This window comes from Diadema antillarum, unplaced genomic scaffold (assembly GCF_040938485.1).
Source record: "Diadema antillarum isolate AM-2024a unplaced genomic scaffold, OU_Dant_1.0 scf00000017, whole genome shotgun sequence".
Taxonomy (NCBI): Eukaryota; Metazoa; Echinodermata; class Echinoidea; order Diadematoida; family Diadematidae; genus Diadema; species Diadema antillarum.
In genome coordinates, this window is record NW_027270906.1 from 1,367,014 (window position 1) to 1,385,977 (window position 18,964).

At 39.4% G+C, this 18,964-nt stretch overlaps 1 protein-coding gene across 1 annotated transcript; it reads right to left on the reverse strand.

Annotated features, from left to right (window-relative positions):
• Nucleotides 1-530: 530 nt before the first annotated feature.
• On the reverse strand, nt 531-18,204 carry LOC139725495 (G-protein coupled receptor moody-like). The gene is made up of 3 exons (XM_071636585.1): nt 18,173-18,204; nt 16,742-16,900; nt 531-1,758 (listed from the first exon to the last, which is right to left on the reverse strand). The coding sequence occupies exons 1-3, from the start codon at nt 18,202-18,204 to the stop codon at nt 531-533; spliced, it is 1,419 nt and encodes a 472-aa protein (XP_071492686.1).
• Nucleotides 18,205-18,964: the final 760 nt, after the last annotated feature.

The window sequence follows — 18,964 nt, forward strand, 5'->3', positions numbered from 1 at the left end:
ATACAGATCTAGTACGTGGTTAGGACTTAGCAGATGACATAGGCGATTTGCACCAACTAGGTTTGACTCTATTCTTCGATATACTTTTATTTTGACAATGAAGCACAAAGAGTTTACTAATATCAAAGATTTTTTCTTTTCGATTTGGCTCAAGGTAAAAGAAAAAATTCTACAGTTACGATCCTGGCAATGTCGTAAGCAGATAGAAAAAAAAATACTTCAGGCATTCCGAGAAAGCGAAAAAAACAATGCAGATTCACACAATGCACTTTTTTCGAGAATAACATGTCACGCGTAATATTTCACACAAACATGGTGTTTTATCTTGAATATGAGTTTCGCAGACTTCTTCTTTCTCAAACCACATACCGAGAGGCCGGAGAATTATATGACAAGATTCTTAAGATGCTTATAGCGGCTATACACGAGGCGCAAGAGATGACGGCATTAATCAGACAGTAAACTTTGCCATTGACGGCATCGCGTACGGAAAAACATGAGAGATGGCAAAACAAAGGAGGTCGCCCTCATCAGCTCTCTCCATTACGATGGCACTGTCTGTTCAGATATTTCTTCAGCCAGTTCGAAGGGTGTGGAATCTGCGAGATGTTCCCTCTTATCAAGCACGAAGCGACCTCTCTGAAGCTCGGGTGCTTCAGGCAGTAGATGAAGGGATTCGTGCATGAGTTGACGACGAGGAAGGATGCCGTGTATTTGAAGTACTGAGTGTAACATCTCGACGTGAGTATGCACAGGATGTAAGGGAGCACGAAGAAGAAGAAACTGCAGACGACGATGAAGAGATTTTTGGTGATGTCGATTTCCCGCCGCGACAGCATTCTTCTCATCTCTCTGGAGGATTTCGTTCGGTCCTGTGTTTTCCTCTTCACCTTTGGAGTGTCGATTGTGTAGACAGCCTGGTTGTGGCTTTGTGTCGAGGTTACTGAGTCGTGATCCAAGCCGGTTGATCCCGTCGACGGTTCTGGATCTTGCTGATTGTCTCTCACGCCAGGTCTGTATTCTCGCTCGCTGTAGAGGATCAAAAGATTGCGATGCTGCTTGTTCACGTAAATGTATATGAGCACGTAGCAACCAAGGATGACGATAAAAGATATTCCAAACAGGATTTCCTCGAACATGTAAATGATTCGGATTTGGAACGGGGTGCCGTCAAAGACGCAGACCTGGTTCTTTTCGTTGTATCCCAACTCTCCTAGCCCCGCAGCAGGCGGAAGCATGATTAACAAGATTGGAAAGAGCCAAGCGAAGAGCACCATGAGGACCACGTTCCGTACGCTGTAGATCCGCAAGTACTGCGACCGGAACTTCGTGACCACCACGTACCGATTGATGCTGATCAACGCCAGGTGCGCCACGCTCGCCTTGAATGCGATGAGACAGATGGCGCCACACATCTCGCACACCCAGTCAGCCAGCGGCCATCCATCCCGAAAGTTCAGGAATGCAATCATTTGGATGGGCAACATCGAGCAGCCGAGGAGGTCCGTGATGGACAGGCTGACGATGAAGATGTTCGTGACCGTTTGGAGTTTCTTGGAGAGCGTGAAGATGAAGAGGACGAGGCTGTTCCCGATGATGCCGAGGACGCAGCTGGTGGCCAGAATCGTGGAGAGGACGATGTTGGTGGTCAGCGTCATGCGATACTCCTCGTCACTCAGTTCGTCTCTTGACGCATTCACGAAAGGCTGTGTGGAATCCATGTCGCTATCCATAACGCCAACTTCGACAGCATGCAACCTGGTAGAAAAATGAGACAAAAGTCACATGAATGTTGCAAGTAAGGTAATGTATGACATACTCATACCTTCATTACCAGGGTTGAATTATATTAATTTCTTAGACGTTTTTCATCGAACTAATCTGCTTATTTCCTTAGTTTCCCTCTGGCATTGATATGAAAAAAAGGGGGAAATGGTGGATATCAGATTACCACTATCATGAAAAATAAAATGTTGTCGAAAAAATAAAGTAAAAATAAAGAAGCAGAAAGCAAAGGGTAGGAAAAAACACACACAAAAGAAGCTGTATTGCCAAAATTATTTCATAAACCATTACATCTGCGAATGATGAAGAGAGAACAATTCGAGAAAACCATGATACCGCCATCTACGGTTGCCTGCCGACGGCCCAGTTTTGCTTCATCCATTATGACGTACTGAATGACCAGGATTCCCACCTCTTTGGTACATGTATGTCTTGATGCCGACTGAGTACAAGTATACATATTATAAACAACTTGGGGTACATGCATGTACATGCATTGGAGCTGCAATCCTCACAACAATAGAGTAATCTTGAGGTGTTAGTTGTGAACAAACCGCAGCCACTGTTACTACAGAAGCGGCAGTATAATGGGGTGACTAACAAAATGTATTGGTACGTAACGAACAGACGTTCAAAAAGACGTAAGCCTACATAGATATCTCTTCTAAGCGTAAGATGGGATTTCTTTTTGTTGTTGTTGTTGTTGCCACGTTTGTGATACATCAGGTAATCTTACCAAAAAAAAAAAAAAAAGAATGAATTGTAATGAAATGCAAGTCATGTAAACAAAAAAATGCTGAAAATTGCTTATCCAGAAGTGGCGAGCCAGTGGGGTAAAGTGGAGTGGAAATGTGGGTCTGAGCTTTCGATCTAACATAGCAGAACATTCGTCAGAGGCAAAATGTGATTTTGCCTCTGACGAACATTCTGTTATGATAGAAAGCTCAGCCCATTTTGACTCCAAAATAAAATACTTATGACAGAACTATGGGGCAAACAATACATATAGAACTGCAATGCAGGGGCGTCACCAGCTTTTTTTCAAGGGGGGTGCGTTTTGACAGTAAATGTAAACTGTGAGATTTTTTTTTTGTGTGTGTGGATTTGATTTATTGGCTCCTGTGTCATGTATGTATTACACATACTCCATGTATTGTACAAATTATACATGTTTGTGATTGTATACATACACGAATCTTTCGCTATATGAAGGACTATACGGGGGTACATTATGTGACGGTGTGACATCCTCGGCGATGATCCATTCCGCTCCTTCAGTGCGGAGGGTGTAGGAGGGGGATACCCCCTCCCACCGTAGGAACTTTTTGTAAAAACAAGAGTGTAAAAGTCGCGTTTATAGAGCATAGTGAAAATGAAAATAACATGGAGGACTATTACGGGGGTACATTATGTGACGGTGTGAGATCCTCGGCAAGGGAGCGAAGGAACCGAGCGGGAGAGGGTGTAGCCTATAGGAGGGGGATACCCTTCCCACGGAGGGACTTTTTGTAAAAAGAAAAAAAAAAGAGAATTGCATAACAATTGAATGCGAGCGAGCTTGAAAGTTTTGATATTTTTACAATCCAAAACTGCGGTTTGTAGCTATAATTATTTTTTTTTTCGCTTTGGAAATGAAGGGGACGCACCGGGTGCAACTGCTGGCAATTACTGGCAGCAACATGAGGATAATGGCATAACGATTAAATGCGAGCGAGCGGAGCGAGCAAGCTTGAAAATTTTGACATATTACAGTCCAAAAACTGCCGTTTTTAGCTCTCTCCTTTGGAGATTAAAGGAGGGGGGGGGGGGGGTGGCGCACCGGGCGCAACTGCTGGCAATTACTGGCAGCAAGGTCAGGAGAATGGCACAACGATTAAATGCGAGCGAACGAAGCGAGCTCGCTCGCTTCGAATTTTGGCATTTCACAGTTAAAATAATGCCGTTTTTAGCTACATCTTTTCGCTTTGAAAATGAAGGGGGGGGGGAGCGCACCGGGCGCAACTGCTGGCAATTACTGGCAATATATAACATCAGGAGAATGGCAAAGCGATCAAATGCAAGCGAGCTTGAAAATGTTGACATTTGACAGTAAAAAAAATACCGTTTGTAGCTATATTTTTTCGCTTTGGAAATTAAGCAGGGCGCACCGGGCGCAACTGCTGGCAATTACTGGCAACAACATCAGGAGAATGGGATAACGACTAAATGCGAGCGAGCGGAGCGAGCGACTTTGAAAATTTTGACATTTTACAGTAGACTGGTAGAAAAAAAAAAAAACTTCCGTTTGTAGCTATATTTCTTCGCTTGGAAATTAAGGGGGGTGCACAGGGCGCAACTGCTGGCAATTACTGGCAGTAACATCAGGAGAATGGCATAACAATTAATGCGAGCGAGCGGAACAGGTAAGCTTGAAAATTTTGACACAGTAAAAAAACTGCCGTTTGTAGCTATATATTTTTTCGTTTTCAAAATTAGGGGGGGGGGGGGAGGTATGCACCGGGCACAACTGCTGGCAATTACTGGCAGCAACATCAGGAGAATGGCATAACGATTATATCGTCGGTATCACTTCAGTCAATCAATTTTCCTCACAACGTTTTTGTTACCCCAAGGTTCCACAATTATGTTTATTTAATTTACTTTGTTTTGATTATGCAACCTTATTCTATGTTACCAAAGAAAGTGAAATGTTTATGTTCTTTTCGAAAAATGAAATAAAGTTTGAATTAAATTGAATTGATTAAAATGCGAGCGAGCGGAGCGAGCGAGCTTGAAAATTTTGGCATTTTAGCGTCTAAAAACTGCCGTTTGTAGCTATTCCTTTTCGCTTTGGAAATTAAGGAGGGGTGGCGCACCGGGCGCAACTGCTGGCAATTACTGACAGCAACGTCAGGAGAATGGCACAACGATTAAATGCGAGCGAACGAAGCGAGCGAGCTCGAAAATTTTGGCATTTTAGAGTTTAAAAAATGTCGTTTTTAGCTACATCTTTTCGATTTGAAAATTAAGGGAGGCACACCTGCTGGCAATTTACTTGCAGTAACATCAGGAGAATGGCAAAGCGATTAAATGCGAGCGAGCTTGAAAATTTTGACATTTCACAGTAAAAAAATTACCGTTTGTAGCTATATTTTTTCGCTTTGGAAATTAAGCAGGGCGCACCGGGCGCAACTACTGGCAGTTACTGGCAACAACATCAGGAGGATGGGATAAAGATTAGATGTGAGAGAGCGGAGCGATCGATCTTGAAAATTTTGACATTTTACAGTCTAAGAAGCTTCCGTTTGTAGCTATATTTCTTCGCTTTGGAAATTAAGGGGGGCGCACAGGGCGCAACTGCTGGCAATTACTGGCAGTAACATCAGGAGAAAGGCATAACAATCAAATGCGAGCGAGCGGAACGAGTGAGCTTGAAAATTATGACACAGTCAAAAAACTGCCGTTTGTAGCTATATTTTTTCGTTTTCGAAATTAAGGGGGGGGGGGGGAGGTATGCACCGGGCACAACTGCTGGCAGTTACTGGCAGCAACATCAGGAGAATGGCATAACGATTATATCGTCTGTATCACTTCAGTCAATCAATTTTCCTTACAACGTTTTTGTAACCTCAAGGTTCCACAATTATGTTTTCTCAATTTACTTTGTTTTGATTATGCAGCCTTGTGTTACCAAAGAAAGTGAAATGTTTATGTTCTTTTCGAAAAATGAAATAAAGTTTGAATTGAATTGAAATGAATTGATTCAAATGCGAGCGAGCAGAGCGAGCGAGCTTGAAACTTTTGACATTTTACAGTCTAAAAACTGCCGTTTGTAGCTATTCCTTTTCGCTTTGAAAATTAAGGAGGGGGGAGGCGCACCGGGTGCAACTGCTGGCAATCTAATACTGGTAGCAACATCAGGAGAATGGCATAGCAATTAAATACGAGCGAGCGGAGCGAGCGAGCGTGAAAATTTTGACTTTTTACAGTCCAAAAACTTCCGTTTGAAGGTATCTTTTTTTCGCTTTGGAAATTAAGGGGTGGGGGGGGGGGGTGGTGCGCCACTGGTATAGTCAAGGATGTCGGTTTATGTTCATGATTGGGGGAGGTATGACCAGCGAGGGGGCGTCGAAGTGACCAAGCGGGGGAAGGATGTCCAAAATCTGCACTTTAGAGCATCCCTAACTGTTTGTGTTTGTGTGTATGTGTGTGTGTGTTTTATACATGGAAAAGTTGCCCAGGTCAAGTCTTATTATTGGCAGTGCAAGGCATTTTTATATAGACTATAGTATGTAAAGCAACACTCAGTGATCTAGCTTTGATATAACGAAGTGTAAGGTACAGAGGTGTACATTCTACATTGCAGCGACTCTTTGCCGTTCGGATGTTCTGAGTACACTGCTCCATCCTGCTTAGCATTCAGAATGCCAACCAGGAATCACGCTGAATCACAATATTTTGTCGACTCCGGGCTTTTTGAACAATGTGTTCACACTATTGACATGATTGATGCCTCTTCAATTAAAAGAAATCTTAGAGAAAAAAAAAATTCTTGCTCACCCTTTCATGTCAATTTCAAAAGCAGTTTACTAACCCTTGAATTACCATATATATATATATATTTTTTAACCAGCGGATGGAGGGGGGTGCACGTGCCCCCCCCCCCCACCCAGTTTAATACGCCACTGATTGGAGACAGTGGGCGGGGTATCTCCCTCCCATGCGACGGAGCTTTTGCATTTTCTGAATTGATAATCCGTTGCACAATGAATGAAATATACCTTACGTATGCAGTACGGTCGATAGGTAGTAAACACTGTATGTATAGCATCAGTGTTGCCAGAGCCGGGGTGCGATTGTTTTTGTTTTGTTTTTGTTTTTGTTTTTTCGTTTTTGTTTTTTTTTCTCCTGGTGCAAAATAAAAAAGAATAAGAAGAAGAATAAAAAAAAACAATTAATTAGCGCCCGGCATTGAGGTCGCTGGCAGACTGAAGCGTTTTTTTTTTTTTTTTTTTTTTTTTTTTAAGGGTCTGAAGGGGGGTGCGTTCGCACCCAGCGCACCCCCCCTGGTGACGCCCATGCAATGTCATGTGAGGGCCGTCACATAACTAAAACTGTAAATCTAGAAACAACAGAACTCACTCGTGAAGCGTTGAGATACATCATGTAGACCTATAATGTATGTTTTTTTAGTAATCATGAATCAAATTCAAACTGCCCAGCAAAACGCCAGAATGATTAGACAAGAAACTACATAGTTCTGCAGCTGCACGCTTATTGTTCAAAGCTGGTTTCCATGTTTGCGCCGTTGAGTAGTATATCACTGGGATATAGAACAGTGTAAAGATGATCACGTGTATGCGGACTATGCCCTATGAGATGTACACAATATAAAATGTGCCACACTTCATTCTAGATATCACTGAGGCGACGAAAATTGCTATTGTGAAATTTTTCATTTGAATGTGACCTGTTAGTTATCAAATCACTCTTATTAGTGTTTGAGCATGCAGAATAATTGAAGAGTTTCATCGCAAAAGGTATTAAAAACACCATCTAGCATGTCCATCATCAGATAGAACAAAAGTAAATCTTTCCAGTGATACTTGCGTTAAGGGAAATGCTGAACGAAATATGATTGAGCAGTCTTGAAATATCCCCCTACGCAAATCTTTGGGTGATATACAGTATAGTATTGTGATAAATTGAACCGTTGTCGATCTATATGATAATCATGTGGGACCATGTGGCAGACGTATGGTGTCCCAAAGGACTTTATCTATCACAAACTCGTTCGCAGCAGGACCAAAAAAAGCCTGTTCTTTATCCAAGCGATTATGTAGAAGCTGCCTAACATTGCTTTTGAATAAGAAACGATAATGGTAAATAAAATTCACAACTCCCACAAGAGATACTCGAAAAAGAATTATACGTATATATACAGATCAAGTGTTAGCTTCTTATTCGGAAAACATAAACGACTCTGTAATGACGTCATTCAATGAATTGTGGTTAATCAAGTTACGGTAGCTGCTGCGAAGCAATATAGTTGGACAGAGCATTGTGATATGTATACCCTGCTTTATTCCTTGAAAAAGCGTACATGTACTTCGCAATTTATACATGTAAACAACTTCGCATGAGGTATGCAAAGGCAACAATAACAAATAATTTTTAATGAATGATTCAATGAAATAAACGATTAGGGGAGACGAGATTGCAACGCTTCGAAGAAGTGTTATGACTACGCTCATTTACATGGCTACTTGTGTACGATACATGAGTCACATGGAACATTAGTTAGAATGTAGGAAAGAGTGTGATTCTCTCAGGGACAGAAAATGCTGGGAGAAACTTTGAATCGGAAAATGGCATAAGAAGAGCAGAACAGAAAAAAACCCAGGATGAAATGTTGATCATCATGGACGAGGAAAGAAAACTTCTAACTCTACTCACAGAAATACAATAAAAAGACCATCTCGTAATCTGCATTCTTATCGGATGTTATGCTAGATGCAATCCTAGGCCGTACATAACTTTTCGATATATGTCTTTTGGAAACAATTTGGAACTAATTTAACGTGGTTGTATGACGAAACATTTTTATAAAACGCTTACGCTGGGAAAGCACACATGATAAAACATGTCTGTTCCAGCTCATCCTATAGTGAAATATTTGATAAAAGCGCATGTTTACAATAAGGATGTCACATGTCACGTCATCTTCAACAAAAGGCTCAACCTGCTCAGGCGAACAGGCTCACAGAATGATAATCTACACTTGCAAATGACCAATATTGATACATTGTTGCACATAAAAATATTTCTACTTACTTGAAGAACTTGCCGTTAGAATTCCAAAAATCTAACCGAGGAGATGGCTTATAATAATAGTTGAGATGTAGAGATTTTATTTATAGTTATAAGCCTATGTCGATCCAAACGCCTCTGATCCCAGTGATGGTATACAGTATCAACAATGCACATAGACAGAGTGGATGTGCAAATACGCTTGCAATAATCTTATAAAAGCGACTTTAATTTCTGCAGGTAAGGAAGTGGCCTCATTTCGCAAGATTATATATATACCCATTAATGGGTATCACCTGTCCTCTCATAGATCAAATTCGTACAGGTGCATGGTATACTGCGCATAGCTACAGATGATTGGTTAAAATTGGTTTACACCTTAATGAACAAGCACAGTTTTTGACGCGGTACCTGTATAATCTTGTAGATGGTCTTTTAAATCATAAGGAAAATCTTGGTCCCAAAGCCGCTGATCCCAAAAGATTACCTGCAGAACCAGCGATGCACACACAATATAATATTATACAGATATCTATACAAAGCTGATTGACATCTGCATGCCAGCAACAAAACGTTAGTTCGTTATATTACTCATACAGTGCATATCAGCTATCACAGATTTAACATTTTCTTACATCCATGGTTCCAGTCTAGTAGCAGACGATTGACTAATAGTTCTTTAATGTACAACCATGTATAGCTTTTGACGTTATTGATTCACAAGATATAGTACTGTTTCAAAATGTGAGTAAAGGGAATTCAGTCGACACTGTATGGTTGAGTATAGGCCCTGAGTGGTTTAGATACGGTGTAGCTTGTGTAAAAGTATCTCACTCAGAGCATGTATGTAAATGGGACAATAAGAGCCTACATATCATAATATTGTTCTCCATGGTCTCATTTCATAAAAGATGTTAGGATGGCAACTCTTGCTAGAATAGCAACTTCCTGTAGCAACAGCCAATCAGGAAGCTGGATTCTTGTCATTACCATGACGATTGACACTGCAGCAGGAGTTGTTGTCACAGCAACATTTTTAATGAACTTATGGGGCCTGCAGGTCTACGCTTCTAATCATGTTTTTGAGTTCACTTTCGTGTTCAAGTAACCAAATAGAGTGCAGATCATTGTGAATTCAGATGACAATTATATTCATCGTGTTGAAGTCTCTTTTTTAATGTTTGATTGATTAGCTTCAGAATTAAACCAATAAGAAAGAATCAGGGTTTGATGACTTCTATACAGCAGGCTAAAATGGAGGCATAATAATCCTTTTTCATATTTTGTTTTCGTTTTAAGACTTGTTAGTCCTGGGGGCATTTCATGAAGGAACTTGTCGGATAAAATGTCCCATAAGTCAATTATATCCAACAAGTTCAGAGAAATCAGCCAATCAGACTAAAGAATTTCTCAAAACATGTCGGATATAATTCGTCGGCGACCATCCGAACCGTCGTATCTGTCAGCGGTGTGCGAGAACACGTTTTCGAGAAAAACGCGTTTGAAGTTTGGGGGTCCTTTGAAGTCTAGTGTAAAGAAATTTCTTGCTTTTATTCCCGATCTTTTTATATGAAAAGAAAGGCAAATTCCAGACGATTCGTATAATATATGTATTTAAAATCATGTACGAATAAAACTAATGCTACGTTCACAAAAAGAAAGGCATCCGCACAGGAAGAGTCGAAAAACAGGTATACGACGGTTCGGAGATCGCACTCTCAGTACGCGCGGTCATCCGAACTGACGTATCGGGGTGATACGTCAGTTTGCTGAACGCGCGTACCGAAAGTGCGATCTCCAAACCGACGTATCCTATTCTTATAACACGCGCGTCTATGCGATATGCATGGTTACGTGGTATATCTGTAAAATGAGTGATTTCGTGCATATTTTTGTGTGAATGCAACTATTCTGTGTCATAATTTCATAAGATGTAGTACAAATACGTCCAAGGTCTAGTTTTGGCATGCATGATGAAACACTGGTAGGGGAGGGGGAGGTTCCTCTGCAGATTTTTTGTTTGTTTGTTTTGCTTTGTTTTGTTTTTTGACATGAATTACGCTTCAGGCGTCAGACGAGAGTTCCTTTGATGTTAAAAAAAACCAGATAGACAAACAAACAAACAATCAAAAAACCCACTCCATGTTTTAATAGGACACATTATCTTTGATCAGTTTGTATCTAATTTGTATCACGCAAAAAGTGGTTATACATGTATTGTGAAAGAGGTGGGGCCTATGAAATTATTACTTTTTCATTGCATCATGCCTCTTCTTTTTCCTCTCATTTCATCTTCTCATTGCTCTCCTCCACCTCTTCTCTTTCCCTTGCAACGCTTTAACCCTCTCTCCCACTCTCCAATACTGTAAACAAAAGCCAAAATCACACATCCAAGCCTTGCTATTCTTTGTGATAATTCATGCCGCAATCATGACTGTAATGACCTAATTTCATTCTTTCTAAGCTGCCATGATGAATACTGTACATTTTAACCCATGAATAAAGATTTTCTTTTACAGCTCACATGCATGGCAGACATAATTCATGATCATTCAGTTGGGTAAAACTCAATTATCAGCTTGCTCATCAGAAATAACATTTTTTACTTAGCAAATTTACTTAGCCACACGACTGTCTCACATTATTGTTTTATATACGTTCAGGACTCTGAAACAGATGCAAATTAATTTTCTACGCAGAAAAATCCACACACACAAACATGGATTGTACTTGTTCACACAAATAATAAAAGGTGTATTGTCCTGCAGACCCCTACAGACTTAAATGATATTCAAGTACATGTAGTACTATGAATATCATTTCAGTTCCAATTATACATACTGACATTTTAGTGTGCATGATATTATGATTTCCTCACGATATGAGATCACAGTACATAGAAGAGAAGAACAAAACAAAACAAAGAAAGTGAGTCTTGAGACAAGGCTGCATTAAAATGCAGCAATATTTATTTCAAAATCAATCCATATCTCACATCCAAAAAGAAAAGAAAAGGAATGAACATGTCCTTAACTACAATGGTAAAATTTCATTAAAATTTTTTGAATTTACAGAATGATCAAGATGTCTGTGGTAAAATAAATATTGATTTAAATTCATTGATAATGAACATGTCCTTTAATACAATGGTTACATTTCCTTGAGATTTTTAAATGTACAAATCAAAATGTCTTTGGTTAAAGAGAAATTGATCTAAATCAATTGTTAAACCGATTTTAACACGAAAAAATTGTACACAATACAGTTTATATTGAAAAACATTCTGAAACATTCATCAGATGGAAATGGCTTAAAGCAGAAGGCCAACTTCCTCCTAATATTAGTGAATCTCTAATAACTCAGGTCTTAGGGCTAAAAAAAAAAAGGACATTGTATGATTTGAGTTGTTATTACGTGCATGTTTGTGATTGTACTTTCATTTCGATATAACAGTAATATCTACGCAACGGTCCTACAGAGATCAAATCACATTTGGAAGGAGGAATAAAGCTGTTACATGTACATCTTTCACATGAAAAAATATGACAATTATTGTTAAAGAAATATCAAAGCTTTTATGATATCATAGAATATTTAATAGCTATAGAATAGACAAATCATAACATGGCGAATTGTGGTGGGGAGATAGTGCGGAGTGATAAATTATCAAAAATTTGAATACATAGACTAAATTGCTTTTGCATGCACAAACAACTGTAGGCACCATAGGCAAGCAATAATTGGTGAGAAGTTGGTCAGAGCTGACATTTTGCTGGGATGGATCTGATGGTGCTTCATAGTTCAATTCTGGTACAAAGTGTGTATTGGTATCTCTTGAATGCTGGAAATGAAGAAAACAAAAAGGAAAACAAGATACACATGGTGCATAAATATTACATTTGTTTTATCATATTTATTCAAAGTCTGAATTTATCATTTCTTTGAAAGGACAAGATGTCATCCAGCTTACAACTCATGGTGGATCCATGTGTGGACATATGGGGTGTAAGATGCCCTATTGTTTTTGTTTTTTTAAACAAAAAATCAACAGAAAAAACTGGAGGACGTGCATGTCGTCCCCCCCCCCCCACACACACACACACTTTACAGAATTCCTGGACCCACCCCTGACAACTGCAAAAAATAATAATAATAATAATAATGGTACATTTTAGCCAGGATGCTACATTCTATGCTTGTGTATAGTTGATATCATCCTTTTTATTTGTCATCATATGACAGCAATAGCATCATTTATTCCGGATTACTAATGGTTATTCCAACAAGATTGAGTCAGCAATATCTGGTTGGGTTTCCCGATTAGATTAAGTGCTTTACAAACACTCACCAGTGAGAAGTTGGTCAGAGATGACATTCTGCGGGATGGATCTGACGGTGCTTCATTGTTCAATGCTAGCATTGGTATCTCTTGAATGCAGTCCATGTCCTTGGTGATGCCAACTGGAAATGAAGAAACAAAAAGAAAAACAAATACACATGGTGCACAAACATTTTATTTGTTTCCATCATATTTATTGAAAGATTGACTTTATAATTTCTTTTACTAAGATTAACCTTTTAATAGCACAATTTTCAGGTAGCCCTTTGTAAATGTCCACAAACAAGAGGGTTTTTTTTGCCCAGCAGAGATTGGAGAGATTGTTGATCTGCATCAATGCAAAAGCAGTCAAACGGTACATGCATCCTCATTTGAAAATTGCTCATAGATTATCACTCTGCTTGGAAGGTCCAGGTACAATTGGCAGACAAGCTACATTCTCCAGTTGTGTGTTAGCCATTTGCTACAATATGACAAGAAGGATAACATGTCATCCAGATTGCAACCAGTGGTTAATTCATGTGGGGCACATCGGGTGTAAGATACCCTTTATTTTTGTCTTTTTTTAACAAAAGAAATAAACAGAAAAACTGGAGGACATGCGTGTGGTCCCCCCCCCCCCCAACTTTCACAGAATTCCTGGACCCACCCCTGACAACTGCAAAAAACACTGGTACATGGTAGCCGGGATGCTACATTCTTTGCTTGTGTGTAGTTTATGTCATCCTTTTTAATTGCTATCAAAGTGTATAAGACAGCAATAGCATCATTTAATCTTAATTACTAATGGATATTCCAACAAGATTAATGCAGCAATATCTGGTTGGATTTCCCAACAAGATTAAGGCTTTACAAACACTCACAGTGAGAAGTTGGTAGGGGCTGACATTTTGCTGGGATGGATCTGATGGTGCTTCGTTGTTCAGTTCTGGTATTGGTATCTCGTGAATGCAGTCCATGTCCTTGGTGATGCCAACTGGAAATGAAGGAAACAAAAAGAAAAAGAAAATACACATGGTGCATAAATATTACATTTTTAAAAATCATATTTATTGAAAGATTGACTTTATCACTTCTTTGTCATCCAGATTACAATCTATGGTGGATCCATGCGGGGACACATGGGGTTTAAGATGCCCTTTTTTTTAAACAAAAAAATTAACAGAGAAATACTGGAGGACGTGCGTGTGATAGCATCATTTAATCCGGATTACTAATTGATATTCCAACAAGATTGATTCAGCAATATCTGGTTGGGTTTTCCAACAAGGTTAAGGCGGTACTAACACTCACCAGAGAGAAGTTGGTCAGAGGTGACATTTTGCTGGGGTGAATCTGACGGTGCTCCTTCATTGTTCAATACCAGCATTGGTATCTCAGGAAGGCAGCTGATGTCTTTTTTGATGCCACCTGTAAATGAGGAAAACAAAATATACATAGCCTATGTTTATTTTATTGTTTCTATCAGATTTTGTTTTAAAGATTGAATTTATATATTTTTTTTTTATTAAGATTAACCTTTTAATACCACAATTTTCAGAAAGCCCTATTTAAATGTCCACAAACAAGAGGGTTTTTTTTGCCCATCAGCAGAGATCGGACAGACTGGTGATCTGCATTAATGTGAAAGTAGTCAAACGGCACATGCATCCTCATTTGAGAATTGCTCATAGATTAATTATCACTCTGCTTGGAAGGTCCAGGTACAATTGGCAGACAAGCTACATTCTCCAGTTGTGTGTTAGCCATTTGCTATGACAAGAAGGATAACATGTCATCCAGATTGCAACCAGTGGTTGATTCATGTGGGGCACATCAGGTGTAAGATACCCTTTATTTTTGTCTTTTTTTTTAAACAAAAGAAATGAACAGAAACACTGGAGGACATGCGTGTGGTCCCCCCCCCCCCCAACTTCACAGAATTCCTGGACCCACCCCTGACAACTGCAAAAAACACTGGTACATCGTAGCCAGGATACTACACGCTTTGCTTGTGTGTAGTTTATGTCATCCTTTTTAATTGCTATTAAAGTGTATAAGACAGCAATAGCATCATTTAATCTTAATTACTAATGGATATTCCAACAAGATTCATGCAGCTATATCTGGTTGGGTTTCCCAACAAGATTTAGGCTTTACAAACACTCACCAGTGAGAAGTTGGTCAGAGCTGACATTTTGCTGGGATGATCTGTTGGTGCTTCGTTGTTCAATTCTGGTATTGGTATCTCGTGAATGCAGTCCATGTCCTTGGTGATGCCAACTGGAAATGAAGAAAACAAAAAGAAAAAGAAAATACACATGGTGCATAAATATTGTATTTAAAAAAAAAAATCATATTTATTGAAAGATGGACTTTATCATTTCTTTGTCATCCAGATTACAACCCATGGTGGATCCGCGCAGGGACACGTGGGGTTTAAGATGCTCTTTTTTAAAACAAAAAATAAACAGAGAAAAACTGGAGGATGTGCGTGTGGTCCCCCCCCCCACCCCCCCCCCCCCCCAATTTACAGAATTCCTTGACCCACCCCTGACAACTGCAAAAAATACTGGTACATGGTAGCCAGGATGCTACATTCTTTGCTTGTGTATAGTTGATGTCATTCTTTTTATTTGCTATTATATGACAGCAATAGCATAGTTTAATCCGGATTACTAATTGATATTCCAACAAGATTGATTGAACCATATCTGCTTGGGTTTCTGAACAAGATTAAGGCTTTACAAACACTCACCGGTGAGAAGTTGGTCAGAGCTGACATTCTGCTGGGATGGATCTAACGGTGCTCCTTCACTGTTCAATACTAGCATCGGTATCTCTGGAATGCAGCTGATGTCCTTTTTTATGTCAACTGTAAATGAGGAAAACAAAATATACATAGTACATATATTTTTCACTGTTACTATCATATTTTTTTTAAAGTTGAATTTATTTTTTTTTATTAAGATTAACCTGTTAATACCACATTTTTCAGACAGCCCTATGTAAATGTCCACAAACAAGAGTTTTTATTTTTGCCCATCAGCAGAGATCGAACAGACTGGTGATCTGCATTAAATGCAAAAGCAGTCAAGCGGTACATGCATCCTCTTTCCACAGTCAATTGCATGTGCTTATGAAGAATACAAAAACATCATTGGAAGTGAGGCACAAAAATAGCATTTGCTGATAGGCTTACAAACTCTTTTGTTACGTATAGGGCATACGAATGGGGTCAGCAAGTCAACATTTTTTTAAACTCAGCCTTGCTGGCTACACACATAAATCTTCAGTTTTGAGCAAAACAAGGGCATTATGAAATTGCAAAAAGTAACTAACACAAAATACAAGCAGATGTGACACAGAAAAAGAAAAGATACTGATAGAAGGTCTGATCTGTTCGTCAATTTTTTTTTTTTTTTTTTGTAGGCATAACACAAATAAACATGAATTAAGGCTACACAAGTACACGCTCATGTCTTTATTTTGAAAACATGGTATACCAGGTTGTGCTGTATGTGAGTTGACACCATGAAAACCTAATATAGCAGGCACTACTTAAATGCATTCATACAGTATGGAGTAAGCTACTTCTAACATTGCAGCACAGTTATGAAGTTATTAGAGGCATTGAATAAACACACACACTGTATACTGTCCATACTTTTTACTACAAGTATGTATTCATTTGTGTGCGCACAATCTTACCTAATTTCGCCAGGTAAATGTTGTCATCATCGTCATAATCAGAAGTATCATCTTCGTCACTGCTGTCTGCGGTGCTTGTGTTTCCATCATCGCTACTGCTTTCAGAATTCTCTCCCCCATACACAGCAGTAACTGTGCCTTTCCACAGTTTCCTGTGCCATCGCATTGACACACGAACTCCAAGTCGTGGGAAGCATGCCCTTCCTGAATTTCAGCTGATCAACAGCTACGGTATTCCTTGTACCATCTTTGTCCCAAAGGACTTCAACATCTGTTGGTTTCCCTGAGGACAAAGACCTGTAACAAACAAAAACAAAAACATTCACTACAAGTGTATCAAAAAATATTTTTAATTTTAGCAGAAATGTTTTACCTCAAGCCTATCTAGTGGTCTATTTTTACATTGATCATAAAAATGCAAAAGCACAATTCAACTCATATTATAAACGGATAGAGGGCAAAGATTCCCTGTGCTTATGGTACTGCAAAACTACTCTCTAGAATGTGTGGGCACCTATAGCCTAGCTAGGCTAGATCTGACAATTGGAACATTGCATTTAGACCTCAATTTATATATTTTAATTGTAGTGGAACATCAGCGTATTACTATTAGATATCACTGGAGGGGCTAACTCAAGTACTGCCCTCTGGCCTGTTAACACACTAAAGCCTTCATTGCAGTGATTTCAATATTATGGAGACTTGCCACTCACAGCGACATAAAAATGCATGCAATAAAAATTCATACTCAGTACCGGTACCGTACAAAGCATTTGCAGTTGGCTAGATCTCTGAATAACACACATGTATTTATGGGCCAGCATAATTTAATCCTACTCCTAGAGTCCTAGGAATCCTAGTATCAGATAAATTTACAGACGTTGGTAAAATCATTCATTTTAATTTTACTATAGCCAGTATAGGCCCTACCACTAGATCCTTGGCTATACATTGGCAAATTCACATGAGATACATTACACTCAGATTTGGGTGTTTTTCTTTGTGTGTGTTTGCAAGCTTGGGGCTCGATCGGCCACAGATATGTAAGTAAGTAGAACCTATCATCAGAACTCTAGGGCCCTACACTCAATGATGAACCGGCGATTAGCGGCTCTAAATTGTTGGCTGTGACTACGTAACTTGTTATATTATTGTTAGACTCGTCTTAGTAATCTCGTACTTTTTGTGGTAATTCCCAAACAACTCACCCTGAAGTGTTAACAGTTTGGCATTGCCCACACCCACTATGTATGAGGTCCATATATGGACCATAAGCACATAAAGCCGACTAAACGAGATCATTGTGAACGTTGTTTTCTAGACTATCAAAAGGGTCTATGATTTTTAAAACCCTAGGCCTAGGCCTACTGCTACTAGATTATCCCTTTGTACCCACATATTTATCTATACACAGGACTACACCTAACAACACGACGAAATATTTTGGAAAACCCACGACAATCTGCGTATCTATCTTGACAAGTGACAATTTTACGGACAGAACTTGCTTGGGTCTGTTCATTTTATTTGAAATTGCATGATTTCATAGCTACTCATTATAAAACTCACCTGCCCTGGGGAGGGTCCGGTTGACGCTCCATCGTCTGCTTCTGCCAGTTCTGGCTGACCCCGGCGATACGACACCTTCTCTGAACGCGACTCGAAGTTTCGCGGCCACCCGAACCGACGTATAGCGATACGTCGGTTCGGATGAACGCCTTCAGCCAATTCGCGTTCAGGCAAAATGACGTATATCAAATTTCTCTGTTAAAAACACAAAATCCGGTTTCAAAATTTTGTGAGTAGAAAGAGTGTGTGCTGGGCTTTCTTAAAACGGCAAAATCTGAAATTCGAAAAATTTACCGAATTTTGACATATACGACGGTTCGGATGGTCGTCGACGAATTGACTTGTCAGATATTTTATCCGACAAGTTCCTTCATGAAACACCCCCAGAGGAATCATTGCACAAAGTTTATAAAATGACAAACGTGCCAGATTCATAACCCTCAAAAAAGGGGGAAACTCAATAGGAATGAATCCTTCCAGAGAACAGCATTATTGCGACTTATACAGTGGCGCACTTCAATGCAATTGGCAGTCGAAATGTTCAAAGGCTCATTGTAAATTGTAATAACAGAGAACGACGCATATCGCTTGATATCGCATGATTATCATGTTGTATACATACGCATTGTACAATTGTGGAACCGGTTAAAGATCCTATATGAAGGGAATAAATGTTCGTAAAATTCGTTTGTAGATGAAATATATGTTGGTAATTGACCAATTATGCAAAAAGTTTGGCTCAAATCCCCGCAAGCATCTAGATATCCGCTATTTGCAAGTCCCAAACATCCC